The 15,728-nt window shown below is 43.7% G+C and overlaps 1 protein-coding gene across 3 annotated transcripts in view; it reads right to left on the bottom strand.

Annotated features, from left to right (window-relative positions):
* The window catches only part of PHLDB2 (pleckstrin homology like domain family B member 2), a 63,906-nt gene that overhangs the window by 41,614 nt on the left and 6,564 nt on the right, over nt 1–15,728 (bottom strand). For all 3 annotated transcript variants that reach the window (XM_059819100.1, XM_059819092.1, XM_059819087.1), the window contains exons 3-5: nt 7,486–7,869; nt 5,033–5,176; nt 4,025–4,162 (exon numbers count right to left, since the gene is read on the bottom strand). In XM_059819100.1, the coding sequence (XP_059675083.1) occupies nt 4,025–4,162; nt 5,033–5,176; nt 7,486–7,869 (666 nt within the window). The remainder of the gene's footprint in view (nt 1–4,024; nt 4,163–5,032; nt 5,177–7,485; nt 7,870–15,728) is intronic.

The raw sequence follows: 15,728 nt of genomic DNA on the forward strand, positions 1-15,728 counted from the left end.
TCCAGGCAGACAACATCCACAGCCTTTCCCTCATCCACCAGGCAGGTCACCTGGTCATAGAAGGAGATCAGGTTGGTCAAACAGGACCTGCCTCTCATGAACCCGTGCTGGCTGGGCCTGATCCCTTGGTTGCCCTGCACGTGCCCTGTGAGCGCCCTCAAGATGAACCTCTCCATAATCTTCCCCGGCACCGAGGTCAGGCTGACAGGCCTGTAGTTCCCCGGATCCTCCTTCCGGCCCTTCTTGTAGATGGGCGTCACGTTGGCAAGCCTCCAGTTGTCTGGGTCCTCCCCTGTTAACTAAGACCGTTGATAAATGATGCAGAGCGGCCTGGCAAGCTCCTCCGCCAGCTCCCTCAGCACCCTTGGGTGGATGCCATCAGGCCCCATAGACTTGTGAGTGTCCAGGTGGCATAGCAGGTCGTTAACTGCTTCCTCCTGGATCACGGGGAGTTTATTTTGCTCTCCATCCTTGTCTTCCAGCTCAGGGAGTTGAATACCCTGAGGATACCTGGTCTGGCTGTTAAAGACTGAGGCGAAGAAGGCATTAAGTACCTCAGCCTTTTCCTCATCCTTGGTGACAATGTTCCCCCCCGCATCCAGTAAAGGACGGAGATTCTCTTTGGCTCTCTTTTTGTTTTTAATATATTTGTAAAAACATTTTTTATTATCCGTTACGACCATGGCCAGATAGAGCTCTAGCTCAATCAACACGAATTGCTTCATTCCTTACAATGTGTCTGGTGGCATACTCACAAAAGCAAGGGAGACGCTTTCAACTCACCACAGGGTGCGCTACATTATCTTCCCCACCGATTCATTCGTTATTCCTCACCATTAGTCCTGCCACGTGTTCAGGTAGGGCTGAGCACAGGACTTGAACGAGATCAGAATGCAGCATACTGTATAACGTACAAACCCACTTGCAAAATCCATTCCTGACTTACAAGCAAGGTGTTGGGACACAGACATCTTGTACCACAACAAAAAACACACTGGCACAGCCTGAAACTGAACTCACAACTCTCTTTGCCTTCTGCCTTCGAGTACATTTTCCACTCAATCTACTTGCCTCGCAAAGGCTAGAAACTTTTTAAACTGTGACTTTAAAACTGTGCAAAAGTTGGCAAAACTTGGTGTCCTCATCTAAATGAATTGTGCACAGGGCATTAAAAAATGATCAGGTAGAAAGTAGCAGAAAAACTTCCACCTACAGTCTATTTAAAGAACTTAGGATGGCCCAATAATTAGGTTGTAGTTTATGATCTCTCTTTTTAAGAATTTCACAAGTTTTTCAAACAGGTGCATGGGTAAGGGTGAAACACAACCAGGCAGGGGTTTCCTGCCAAACAGGTGCCGAGATCAGCGGCAAATTCCAGGAGACGCTCAAGTCGCTCCAGAGACAAGTGCCATCATGTACGGCACTAACGCCCCACCATCGTTTCATGAGTGAACTTAACTCTCTCACCTCAAGATGACACCATGCAGCATATTCAGATATCACTCCCTTACCCTGACAGAAATGTAACTGCTGCCCGACAGTAACCACCCAACAGCTTCTTGCCAGGAAACACCACCAAAACCAAGACCACCAGTATTATTAGGGGTGAAATATTCAGGTGACTAGAAGAAACTGTGACTACTGTGTGGACACTGGGACACTTATTCTTGCAAGAAGCAACGCAAAAAAAAAGTACCATTAGCAGGGTGGCAACTACTAGCCAAAACCTGAGCCTTAATTCTGTTGAGGAGGTCATAAGTTTCAAATTATTTCAGCAAAAAGGACTACCTACCGCCTCCACCCGAGCACCCCGTTTCTGGGGGGGTGTGTTTCTGTACTACTACAGAGCGAAGATGTTGCCTATCTTGCGTCAGGTCTGCAGGGCTGCAACCTTAAATGTTCAGACATACAAATCAAGCTTTAAAAGATGCTGTTGTTTCAAGTCAGAACTTTTATTTGTTGACATGTTCGGTGCCATCTGTTTCGCTGGCTGACGCTACTTTCTCCAGAACACTTCAGCTGTCACTTTATATTTTTCCCGTTAGCAGAAGCTTGTCTCCCATTCCTTTTTTTAAACTTTCACTTTTATGCAACGCTTTCAGACATCTTCTAGAACAAAACCTGTGGACTCTCTTAGAGTTTATTTCTACAAAGATAATTTCAGTATTAAGTGAGCCATGGCTTTAAGTCTAGAGCACGCGCTCACAGCTGGGTTTTTGTTTGTTTGTTTTAACAAAAAAAAGGAACACAAAAGAAAAGACAACTAAATTATTGTAACTGATCTGACTAGTGGTGTGCTTCATACTGAAAAAAATGTTTTGAGTGCATTTGCCTTTTAAATAAGAAGTGCTTTTTCTAGGCTGCTTTCTATGTTTCAGGTCAACTGAAAATTTAAACTAGACCTGGCATTTTAATTTTCTGAGTGCTACACACTAATGTTCCATCATATGATTGCAAGGAAATTTAAACAACCTACAGGTTTTAGAATAATTTCCATTAGTTTCATTGAACTTTGAGGCTACTGGAGGACAAATATAAAAGGCAAAAGATCTCTTGAATTTCTGGATATGTTATTTGTTACCACCTACCAACCAAAACTTCCAGCAGCATCCTTTTGGAGGGTATCTGCGTGCATCACCCTATCTGCTGTTACCAACTTCAAACTCATCTTTATACTGTAAAGCAAGTATGAAACATGTTCCGTGGACAACTTAAAACGTGACCACAGGCAACACCGAAAGCTGAAGGATCACTGAGGGGTACCCGAGAACAAGGAAAAGTGCAGGCAGGAAAGTCCAGGAAAGTTCAAGCTTAAACTGGACGTGCGCTGTCACTCCAGAGGGCAGAGAGGTGGTAGTGCCATTCTCCTCCTCGGACACAGGCTTGACGAGTACAGCTACAAAACAGCGTTCAGGCTCAGGACAGGGTAGGCAGAAATCGAAGACAAAAAGCTCAGAATGAAACAATGTGAACTGTAAGGCGTGAATTGAATGGGAACTGTGAAAGAGGCAAAAATGTCCAGCTTGTCTAAGCAAAAGCAAATAATGCAGAAGACTTCCAGACATTTCTGGAAAGCTTAAAAAAAGAGGGGGAGAGACTAGCTAGAGTATTTCCAGAAGTGACAGGTTTAAATTATGAGGTAGAGGATGAAATTTAAAAAAGAACCATTACTGGCTGAAAGCCCTGGAAAAACTTCCTGACCTTGAGATATTATTGGCCGTGGCACATCCCCCGTGGAGAAGAGAACTGCCCGGCTGGGGAGCCCAGCAGAAAGTCTGCCGGGGGGAACCAGCACTCTCTGCTTTCAGGAGGACAGCTTCATCTTGCAGGCCCTTTCCATATCTGTACTTAAAATCTTATTATAGTGCTTTCCTATTTTGCAAATATATGCTTATATATATTTGCTGCATATTTGAGAGCAATTAAGTATCTGACTATATAGGAGAACTAATTAATTCCTTGGACTTAATCACAGAGAGAGTGTTCTACAGTACTAAAATTGTCAGTCAGTCAGCAAACAAAATAAACCAACATAATTGCTTTAAAATTACGTATTTGACAGATGTCTTATATATCATTCTATATAATAATAAAGCCATCTTCTGAAACCACAGCCTTCTTTCATTCTGATCCTTTGCTGAGAAAGGATTTTTTTTTTTAATTCAAGATATAAAACCTACAATGGAAGGTAGTGGAACAGTTCAATTAATACTGTTCTTTTAAACAACAGATAACCTCCGTCCAAGCCCTATATGGATTTTTTATTCATCAAAAATATCTTCACAGTAGGTCAGGTCTTTGTACTTAAGCGTACTATATTTTGCTTGTCAAGTATACCCTGGGAAACAAGATTTTTACAGGGAGACGATGGTGAGACAACTATTTTTTTCTTCCATATTTATCAAGTAAATTTACTTATAGAAAGTACTTCATAAAAAAACCTCCATCAATATGTTAATCATATAAACATATTTTGAAGATCAAGGGGAACAGAGCACACAGCTAGCTAAGATAACTCAATTACCTTTGTCTTTTCACCAATAACATTTCTCTCCAGCTCAGCTATTTTTCTGTTTAGATGATCCAATATTTCCTTCTCTTTCAGCAGCTCTGTTGTTTCAGATTTCTGTTCCCCATCCAAAAGGGCACATTCCATATCCAACTAGGAACACAAAACATTTTTCAGAAGCAGTCCAGATAAAGAAGAAATCTTGATACACATTATTTTCTGGGGGAGGGGAGTGAGTTGGTGATTATTCACAAGAGAGAAACATTTTAAAAAGGGGGGGGGGGGGGGGAAGTAAGTTTTACTGCCACAAAAGTTAAAAGGAGATCACAAATCTGAGAAAAAGTAAAAGTGCAACATAAAACACTGCAAAATAAAGTCCAAACCAACTTTAGTTTGAAGATTCTTTTTCCAAAACTTTTTCTTTTCTATCTCTTCTCTGTGCTTCCTCCTGTTATGATACTGTACCGACTCTCTGTGCCCAGGCTCTGTAGGAAACCCTTCTGGAACAGCTGTTTCTTTCCTGTCGCTGATAATTGGAGCAAGGACAACCCAAATGCCTGGCCAGCTTAGTCTGCAACTGTGAGATTCCAGAAGTCAAGAGGGTGCCACATACCCTTGACACCGTAAAGCCAAGGAGGTTTGAAAGGAAGTTGTCTCACTTCCTTTCTCTTTAAACGGTCACAGGAGATCCCACCATAAAACTCCCAACTGACACAAGGTATTTAGATCAATTGAGTGACCATTAAACAAGCAAGATCGTTCTAATTCCACTTAGGAGTATAATGGCTACAGCTGGGTAAGGCTGATCCGAGCATCACATCCATCTCCCAGCCGGGGTAAAATAACCTTCATAGTAGAAGACTGTCAGGTCCGTGATTCTGTGCCTAATCCTGGTGAAAAAGCACAGAATGCAAAGGCTACATACATCCATGAGTTGTCCATGCACTTGCTGAACCCATCAGACTTATGCTACGTAGCCATACCTAACTAACAAAATAATTAAAACCAAAACATATTTCATACCTCTCTCGAGGATTCATCCATCTGGTCATTTAAATCTTTGATCTTCTGCTCAAGTTCTTCCAAGTTATTTAGTATTACTATACGCTCCTCCTCCAGTCGACCAAGCTCCTGCCCTCTTTGCTCATCACTTGTGCATTCTGGCATCTGCAGTTGCACATTACAAGAAGTTCATTAGAAAAAGAGTTGAACATTTTCTCTCCTTCCCCCTTTTGTATTGTATTTGTTTTAGGCAAGTACAGTACTGCTGGTTTTGAACCCATGACATATTTCTTATCTACTATATTGCTATTGCTATATTTAGAAGGTGTACAAGAGAAACAAACATGATACTTTACTTCCAGGCATTGGAAGTAAATACTATACTTAACAGTAAATACTATTCATTCTACAGGAATTATTAAAACCTAACCTTTGAGAATACTTCACATGCTGTGCTATTTCAGTTATAAAAATCCAATTTTTCCCTTCTAAAAATAACACAGATAGACGAAGATGCTTTCTATGTAAATTTCAGCTGTTCATAGAATAAAAGCCAGGAGGTAGGATAGGACATTTTTGTAACCAGTCATTAAGATGGGCAGCTTCTGTAAAATAAGGACAAAAGTTGGTTCTGTCTCCCCAGTTAGCACTGAGGAAGTAGTACCCTTAACGTTGCTCTTTTCATTATCATTTACTTACTAGATAACTGTGCCAAGAATTAAACATTAAGAAAATACCTGTGATCTTATACCAGCAAAGGCTAGATCAAAGAGTATTGAGTTTCAAATGTATTCTTCATGTTCATCTGACCCAAGGGGCTTGCGATCCAATTACGCTGGTGAGGCTGCTAGCTCATTGTCCCCAGTCAGAATTAGAAGCGGGCTGCCTGCAGGGCTTCGCCTTAACCGCTGGACCACACAGCCTTGCTCAAAAGAGGCTCAGCTCAGCTACTGAACGGCTATTCTGAGAGCAGGCATTTTATCCTGAACAAATCTGATCTCGATATTTTAAAACAATGAGCTGTGTTTCATTAACACAGTTGCTTGTTCTTGCTTTTCTCAGGGCTTAGCGGAACACCCTTTACAATGAATGAATAAATGGTATTCCTTGATTAGCATTAGTAATCCTAGCAGGAAAGCCTCTTTTTGTCCGGTATCCTGTTCGGATAATGCTGACATAACATCTTCAATTTCAACTTCCTAATAAGGATTTAAAATAGGATCTCTGACTTGCACAAAGAAAGCAACAAACGGGAAAGAAATGCAAGACCGCAGTAACTTGTAAGTGAAATATCTTACTACCTTTTCAACATGGAAAGACCAAGTAAAGCCATAATAGCATGTTTCTGTTCCACATAATTTCACACCAAAAGACTCAGCAGACAGATTTCCAGAGAGATACCCCTTTAGATGATAAAATGTTTTTCTATCACACCTCTCTCTTCTTCTACACATACACACTTCTATTAACTAAAAAGATGTAAGTTGAGCAGAGGTTAAATACAATTCATGTTAGGCATGTAACTGTGCTGAAGCTCACACAGTGTGTAAGTAACAGTAAAAAGGAGAGACACAACGTATTTTGAAGGTGTGAATCTGTTAAATAGAAACCTGCTTTTATGGCTTTGCTTGGTCTTATTACACTCCTGATTCTAACTCGAATAGAGTTATTTAACACGCTGCCTGTCACCAGGATTTGCTGCACTGCTGCCCACCAGCGCCCAGGCACTGACCCAAGGCGCCGAAAGGCCCCTGCCCCAGCCCGGAGGGGGCTGCTGCTGCCCTAGCTGAAGGAAATTGTTAGCAATGCTGTTAGCTCATTGTTTTAAAGGACAATTTCCCTTCAGTAACGCAACAGCAGTGTGAAGTACACAGGAAAGGAGCCGCAGCTTATTAAAGGCAGGAGCTGGGTTGGAGTGGCAGGAGGCTGGCTGCCGCCGCGCGCCCCACGAGAGGCAACAGCTGATTTGACAAGTGGCTCAGGTCCAACCCCGGGAAAAGAGACAGGACAGTAAATTTGGCTCAGGCAACTCCTCTTCACCTCCCGTGCAACTGTTCTGGTTTGCCCAAAAGAAAACATCCTCCTCTTACGGAAGACAGGAGCCTCAGGCTGGGAGAAGATGGCAGAGCTTCCCTGCCCTCCTGCATCCCTGCACGGTGCTAAGCAGGGTTCCTGAAACCTTCCTTATTTAAGTAGCTATAATTGTTCAAGCAAATCCTTCTCCCTCAGAAAATCTTAAAACTCTTCCTGAACTGTACATACCTCTCTGAAAAAAAAACAACTTCCAGTACCAATAGCTTCCACAGAAAATGAAATAATAATTTGCTGGCTGCCAAGCTGTGTGAGCTCCGAGATCAATTTTCACACCTAAGCCACGCTAACCGTGGCCCCTGCCAGGAGAGCTGACTCCTAGAGGAGGATTTCAAGCAGTCGAACCTGGATTGTACTCCTCCTTTCCTCTTACAGGGCGTTACCTTTGGTGTGATGCTTAGGTAAGATGATTCGGCGGCATCCTTCAGGAAGCCGGGAGCAGCGAAAGGTGGAGGCTTCGCGCTTTCGGTGAAGTGCTCATCGGCTCTCAACCCTCTAGAGGGGAGGAAGGCAGCAGTGCCGCGACTGTGGCTGCTCAGCTCCGAGAAGTCCGAATCGCTTGCAGATGATTTCAAGTGGCTTCTGAACCTCGTTTCCAGATTCGTCTGGGAGTCTTCGAAGACTGAATCCTCATCGGAGAGCTGAAGTTTTTCGAGTTCTTTGTTAATTTTTTGAACATCAGCAACTGTTGTAGCTGCGGCAGGATCGCTGTCAGATTTGGAGTATTCTGCACACAGATTGAGGATTGTCTCCAGCCGCTGTCGTTCCTAGTTTAAAAAAAGATAATAGCACTAAGCATCACATGTCAGCTAAAGTAAAGATGAAGTTAAAAAAAAAGTTTGCTGTTTTTTATTTTGGGCGATATTTTTGTTTGCGTTTTTGTTTGGTTTTTGGTGGGGTTTTTTTTAGAGTGAAGGATTAAAGTCCTCCAGGTCCATGTATGTCTCTAGCATTTAGAGATAATAAACAGATAAATAAATTACAGCGCAAGATGAAGAATCAAAGTCAATATGGAAGAAGAACTTAAAAAATTAAAAGTACATTTCACAGAAATGAATAGCTACTTATATAAGATGTCCTAGCACTTATTTATCCTTCCAATGTAGAAAATTTTAATATTAATATGGTTTATTCAGGTTGCTGTAACCATACCCCATTTGTATGTACACGTGTCCAGTGAGCTCACTGTATAAATCACTAATTGTTCCCTTTTCGCACTTACGCTATACTCCTACTAAGCTGCAAAATATCGCACAGATTTTCCATGAACTCACTCATTCCCGACTTTTTTTGATTTTCTGTTTTGTTAATTTTTTGGGAGAGAATTAGTCCACATTTTGAAACACACAGTTTTAGGAGCATTAACAGAAAAATGAGGCCTCATATCTAAAATACAACAGATGTCAAATGCTCAGAAGTGGGGGAAATCTTTATTTACCAGTTAACTCAAATTCCCTATGGATTCATAGGAACATTTCAAACTTGAGAATCTGAATAGCTGTGCCAGTTTGACCTGACGTGCTTCAAGTTGCTACAAACATTTAATTCCCAAAGGATTTCTAGATCTCTATGATCCTTTACAAAAAGTAGCACTGTATTTGTTTTATTTTACTATACGTACAGCCTCCTGTAACTTCCACTTCAGATGAAATTTTTTTACCTTTTCATTTTTAAGAGGTAATGCTTTTATGTAATTTCATGTTTCTTTTGCTAAAGAAGAAAAACAATGTAAGTAAAAAATTGCTTACCATAAGCCTATTGAAAATTCTGCTGGAAAAAAGACCACTGTGAGAGTTCCACGCTTGGCATTAATACCTGCACTAATGATCTCATTTCTGATTTCTAGGAAATCCTTCTTATATTTAGTAGTATTTAAAAAGAAAGCCAAAAAACCCCCAAATCCTCAGCCTCCCTCCCCAGGAACCACTGCAGACATATTTGCTTTCCAAGCACTACCTGGCATGACATTTGCAAACAGGATTTGCAAAGCAGCTATTTCTGACAGTCCTAACACTCTCTATGCCCAACAGCAAGTAGTAGCAAGAATCGAGCAGAGCAGTTCGGCCCATGCATTGCCTGCTCCTTCCCCACAGCAAGCCACTGGAGTTTCGTGAAAATTTAACACTGGTTTACAAGCACCCAGCTTTTTATACAGCTACCAAGAGATAACCCACGGGTATGCACTACACGTTCACATCACCCCGCATCACCCGCAGTTAAGAGCTGCATTTCTGAGCTGGATAACCCATCTGAACCCATCTGTTTCCAAGCACTACCCAACCAAGAGAGCACCACGAGACAGAAATTTTGCCTTCAGGTAGCTTATTCCCAGGTTCCCACTGCAGCTTTCCTCCGAAGCCTCCTGTAACGGCACCGGCAGAGACGAGCCACTGAAATAACGGAGCCCGGGGCAGCAACTGCAAGCTTGTATTTTCCACGAAATGGGTCCAGCAGATTCTGCAGACATCTTTCAACCCCAAATGATCGACATAATTATAACTCCCCAAAGCCTCGTTCCCTCCAGGCAACCACTGCCAGACCCTAAGCCTCTTCCCTTACCCCTCCAATGTCGCTATCCTCCCTCTTACTAAGTCTTTTGGCCACGCAACCCAATTCCTAAAGCACTGTGCAAGTGCTGGCTGGGATCGCCGGTAATTATGCAGCTCTCCCTGTTGTGACAGCAGCGGGCCTGGCACTTTCATACAGTCCTTGTAATGGGAAAAGACGGCATCAGGACATAAAGTCCCATCCTTCCCTGCAACAACAGGGTATATCAGGTTACCCCGTGCCGAGCCTCCATCCCTTCAATAATAATAGGAGATGCCAAATGTCAAAGCGCAGCCGCTGCTCAGCCTAGCCTAAGCGCTCAGGTAAAGGGCTCTCACCGCAAACCTGCCCTTTGCTGAGCCGTCAAGGAAAAAAAGAAAAGGGATTCTTTTTCCCCCAAGTCTCAGATGCTCAGGAAAGCTTAAAAATTGCAGGAAAACCTCTGCCAGGTTCCAAAATAATTCCTGATGAACTTTCAGACACGTTACAGAAATACCGATATCTCTCACTTCTATTTTGACATGTGCCGAGAGGCTTACGGACAGGAAGCTCTGTGGTTATTTTATACACTCTATTCTCATCATTTCGTCTTGGCCAACTCATTCCAGCGCCAGCACACCTGCATTTAACTGTTTCGAGCATAAATATCTGAGTCAAGCAGCGAGCTAGGAAAGCACCCCCTGCAATGAAAAGTGCAAAAGCAGTAGCACATGGAAAATCCAGTCAAAAATTTTGTAAGAAATACCACACAAGTTATTTGTGGTGCTGAAGACAGCAGAGAGAAAAAAAAAAAGGTGCGTCAAAAGAAGGAAACTGGTTTAAAATTGGCTCTGGTGGGAGGGAGGGGTGTTGAATCAAGCCTTGTAAGCCTTTCAGTGTACCTCCTCATAAAATCTAACAGACTAACTCCCCATCTAACAGACTAAAATATCTCCATGTGCTTTCACTGGATCTCTTACCTGCTACGAAAAGGGGTACACAGGTCTTGTGCACTTTCTGCCTGAGCAGTTTCAGCACTCCTGGCTTTGACAAAGCTCCACACCACCTATGGATGGCTGCAAATTTAGGTGCTGAAGGAGAAGGGTGGGATAAGGGGATAATAACCCTCCTCTGTTATTGATTAACAAGGACATTAAGAGACGTCCCTGGCAGACTCTAAAGAAAAATATTCCAGAATAGCAGAGATAAATACATCCCGCTTTTTCAACAGCAACCATGTCGGTGATTCCTGGATTTGTTCATCTGCTGCATGTCACGTATATGAATTCTACAAATGCATAGAGGTGATGCTCTATCTAGATATCAAGGCAAGACTTGGTTAATCAGCTGTGGCAAGCAGGAAGCTTTTTAGATAAGTGCCATTAGCAACTGGATAACCCCAGATTTCATTAAAAATACACGTGCAGTCTATCCTTTGTGACTGACACTAACGAGAATTATGGCCAGCCCGTGCAGCCAGGGCTCCCTTTGCCTGAAGAAGAGGCTGTTGCTCTTTTCAGCTACCAAAGAACAGCACTTTTGCACTGCTGCTCGTGGGCAGGCAAACAAGCAGCTTCACAGGACAAGCTTGGAGCAGCTGCTAGACAAAAAAGATGGGGGAGGAAGAGGGAGAGAGGCCAAGGCAGAGAGCAGCAGAAACTCCCCAAATTTTCTTCTTACAAATATACTCAGTACCCCATGGACACGAGACAGGAGAAGGGTTTCTCTTTGCTTCCTGCATGTCTAAGGAGCTGGTGATTTCACACCTGTCAGATACCGAGAAGCTTACTTCGCAGCTAGACTTTAACTGGGTCTGAGAACTGCCTGTCAACTGTTCTTCCCCTTCCCTCCAGTTTGCACCAGCTCCTCGCTCCAGCCTCACTTATTTTCTCATTTTCAGTCCTTGTTTTGCTATCGTTAGTCTGTCGGCTCTGAGGTTACCACTAGCGGCACAGAGTTCAGAAGAAGTGCCCGTATTTCACGTCCGTCTCTCGCAGGCGATGCGCAGGCAGCCCTTCACAGCACAGGCACCTGCACGGAGAAGCGCTGCAGAGAGACCGCCTCAGCTCAGAGCAGAGGACCGGGTGCAGGGACCAGGCTGGCACGCCTCGTCCTTACCTTCCCGGCACAGGCACAGAAGAAAAGGACTGGTAAAAACAGGAGAGATCAGTGGCACGGAGTGGAGTAAACCTCCAGGGACGAACCAAGCAGACGACTTTCTGCAGAATTCTCTCCTGTGTCTGCAGGCACGTATTCGGCTCTGAGGAAATGCCGTCGGCTTCCAAAATAACAGCGTTCTTCAGGCCAGTGCCCTTGTGCCCCTACAGTACCTATGCAGATGCTCCTTTTCGAATTACACTGAGGGAAGGAGCCTGAAGGAGCTCCAGTGCAGTACTTAAGTTCTGTAAATGAAAACAGGTCTCCTGAAATTGATTTCTTCCTGGCCCATATTGATCATTTGCATAAAACATATAGCTGCAAAAATTAAGTATACGTAAGCCACACTTTGGATTCTTAAAAATCCCACAGAAATGTTTTGGAACACAATTAGAACTGAACGTTCCTGAAAATTTACTGAGTCGACAGTATTAGTTATATTCTGAGGGAGGTTTTTATCCCGTTATACGGCACTTGTTCATTTACTAAACTAAATTGATGTTAAGTAGCTATTCTGTAATGCTATAGAGACTGTCAAATACTAGTGGGGGGAAAAATTATGTTGATCTAGCCTTTGTCTACTTGGCTGAGATTCCTGTAAGAGGTAAGTCACTTACACTTTTACATACAACTTGAGTACTTCATGGTTAAAGGGTCTATAAGAAGACACAGTGCCAATATAAATTTATAAAACATGTATATGAGGTTTTTCCAGGCTGTACAGGAGATTTACATAAGCTCTATTAACCATAATTTTAAAGCAGTACCACCTTGAAAATTCCAAAATATTTTCATTTCATGTTCCCCTCACATGAGCACATCTTACTAAATTGTAATGCATCAAAGCAAACCAGGCACAGGGATATTCTGTATTATTTCCTACTTGCTGAATAAACTTAATGAAATTCCATGCTCTTCTGACTGTGAAAAAGTAGATGATGGAATAAGCTCCTTGAATTTTATTATTGCTCATTCGGGCATCGGTCATATGAGCTGAAATCTCTCCCAGCACAATTCCTACATCTAGTAAAACCTCATTAACAACCACATGTTTACAGATCCGTACAGACAGCTGAACCGTGGAAGGTATCATGCAGATCCTGCACATATAATTTTTAAGTACCTACCACCATCTAGAGGGAATACACTGTACTGCCTAAAAACCAGCAGTAGAAAAATCGAGTTCAGTGCTATTTGAATGAATGGACATCAAACAAAACAGATGGCCTGAAGATATATCTGACTATGCTGTCTGGGCTGTGCCACCCCTGACCTCCCCACAGGCTGAAGAGAAAGACTGCCTTCAATTCCAGCAGCTAGCACAGTTGGGCTTTCATTTCAGATAGGAAAAACAGAGTGAGATTTCCTCTTTAAAAAAAAATAAAAATTCAATAGCTAACTGAATCTCACTGAATATTCTTAGATCACAGGGATAATTTTTTCCCTTGTTTATAAGGCTGCTGGGCTAGCTTCAGCAATAGCTAACTCTGACTTCTACTTGTGTAAAGCTTGTATAACCATGCCTACGCCAAGATGCAACGTCCGGCCAGCCGGGCTGGAGAGGACGCAGGAGCAGTGTGACCCTCCAGCCCGCTGCCTGGGCAAGCTCCCGGAGCGACCTCGCGCCATCCCACCCGTGCCCACAGCCCACCGGTCCCCAGCGCCCAGCAGCAACGCCGGAGGGACGGCGGCCGGGGGGACTGCGGTGCCTCCCGCTCCTCGAGTCAGAGAGGAACAGGCTGGCAAAACAGAAGCGGCACCAGCCTTCGGCTAGCGTGGGTGAACCCAGCCGTAAAAGGCAAATCAAAAGAGAGAGGGAGAAACACCAAATCCTACACAACTGCATACATGTCTTTTCTGTTGGGTGCACAGGAACAAATTAAAACTCAGACGTTTACATCATTCAAAAAAGAAAAAAAAAATCCCACAATGCATATTTTCACTATTTGTATCATTTTTTTTTTTAATTCTCTGTTTATTTCTTTGGGCAATGACAGCAGATCATATGCAGGCTGTAGCAGCAGCTCAAAATGCAAACGTCCAGAGGAGCCGCTGTCACTTAAAAAGCAAACTAAGCACAAGTAAACCTCATAGAATAATTTATACAGAAAAGAAAAAGAAAAAAGTGAAAGTAAATAGAAAAGACCAAGGGCAGATACTAGGTCAGATGACAATGTGTACATAGATTTTACAAAAAAAAAAAATAATAATCCAGAAGTGAATAGCATCTATCAAACTCAACACCCCAAAACTGCTCTGTGCCAGCAGGATAGCTACGGGGGCAGTGCTGGTGCAAAGAATCACAGAATCACTACAGTTGGAAAAGACCTGTAAGATCATCAAGTCCAACCATCAACCCAACACCACCATGCCCACTAAACCATGTCCCACAATGCCACATCCACATGTTCCTTGAACACCTCCAGGGAGGGTGACTCCACCACCTCCCTGGGCAGCCTGATCCAGTGCTTCACCACTCTCTCAGACAAGAAATTTTTCCTAATATCCAGCCTGAACCTCCTCTGGCACAGCTTGAGGCCATTTCCTCTTGTCCTGTCACTGGTCACTTGGGAGAAGAGGCCAACACCCACCTCTCTGCAACCTCCTTTCAGGTAATTGTAGAGAGCGATGAGGTCTCCCCTCAGCCTCCTCTTCTCCAGACTGAACAACCCCAGTTCCCTCAGCCGCTCCTCATAAGACTTGTGCTCCAGACCCCTCACCAGCTTCGTCGCCCTTCTCTGGACATGCTCCAGCACCTCAGTGTCCTTCTTGTAGTGAGGGGCCCAAAACTGAACACAGTATTCGAGCTGTGGCCTCACCAGCGCCAAGTACAGGGGCACGACCACCTCCCTACTCCTGCTGCCACACTGTTTCTGACACAAGCCAGGATGCTGTTGGCCTTCTTGGCCACCTGGGCACACTGCTGGCTCATATTCAGCCGGCTGTCAATCAACACCCCCAGGGCCTTTTCTGCAGGGCAGCTTTCCAGCCACTCGTCCCCAAGCCTGTAGCGTTGCATGGGGTTGTTGCGACCAAAGCGCAGGACCCGGCACTTGGCCTTCTTGAGCCTCATACAATTGGCCTCGGCCCATCGATACAGCCTGTCCAGATCCCTCTGCAGAGCCTTCCGACCCTCGAGCAGATCAACACTCCCACCCAACTCGGTGTGGTCTGCAAACTTACTGAGGGAGCACTCAATCCCCTCATCCAGATCATCGATAAATATATTAAACAAAACCGGCCCCAAAACTGAACCCCCGGAGACTCCGCTTCTGACCGGCGCTCCACTGTGGAGCAACAGATGCTCTCCACTTCTTATCTGGGCCATAGAGCAGTCTAATCCTCTAAAAAGGAGGCTTATGTTTCTGATGAAGTTCTCTGAGTGGTTCTACATTTTTCTTCTGCTTACCTTGCTTCAAAAACACAGTATGGGAGAGTCTGACGCTTGTGCATAGAGGCAGTACATTTCCCCTACCATTTACCTACCAGCCACTCAATCTGAACTTTTACTCAGCACTGAATATCTAAAGCACGCAGTTTTGCTATCCATGGGTGCTTGTTTAGTTGGGCTTTCTTATTCACACCTTCCCTCACCCCCCAAAAAAGAGAGGCCTGAGCAGACCTGGATCTCTAACCTTTGTCCATCTGACAGTACACAAGGTCAGACAAAACTGCTCTTTGGAGGCTCAGGCTGAATATATAAAGACCCTGTTTGGATAGACCCATGACTAGAGCCACACAGAAGGACAAAAATAAAACAAAACCAAAACAGGACAGGGCCTAATGTACAGAGAGCTGATGCGCGGATTTTTATTTTTGTAAATATATTCTTTCTTCTCAGAGATCTAAAAACCCATTTATGGCATTTTTCAGACTCTCAAACCATTCGAAGGAGACACTCTCCTGATATTCAACTATTCTACCAGATAGCTCTAACAAGGGG

This window comes from Gavia stellata, chromosome 1, assembly GCF_030936135.1.
Source record: "Gavia stellata isolate bGavSte3 chromosome 1, bGavSte3.hap2, whole genome shotgun sequence".
Classification (NCBI taxonomy): domain Eukaryota; kingdom Metazoa; phylum Chordata; class Aves; order Gaviiformes; family Gaviidae; genus Gavia; species Gavia stellata.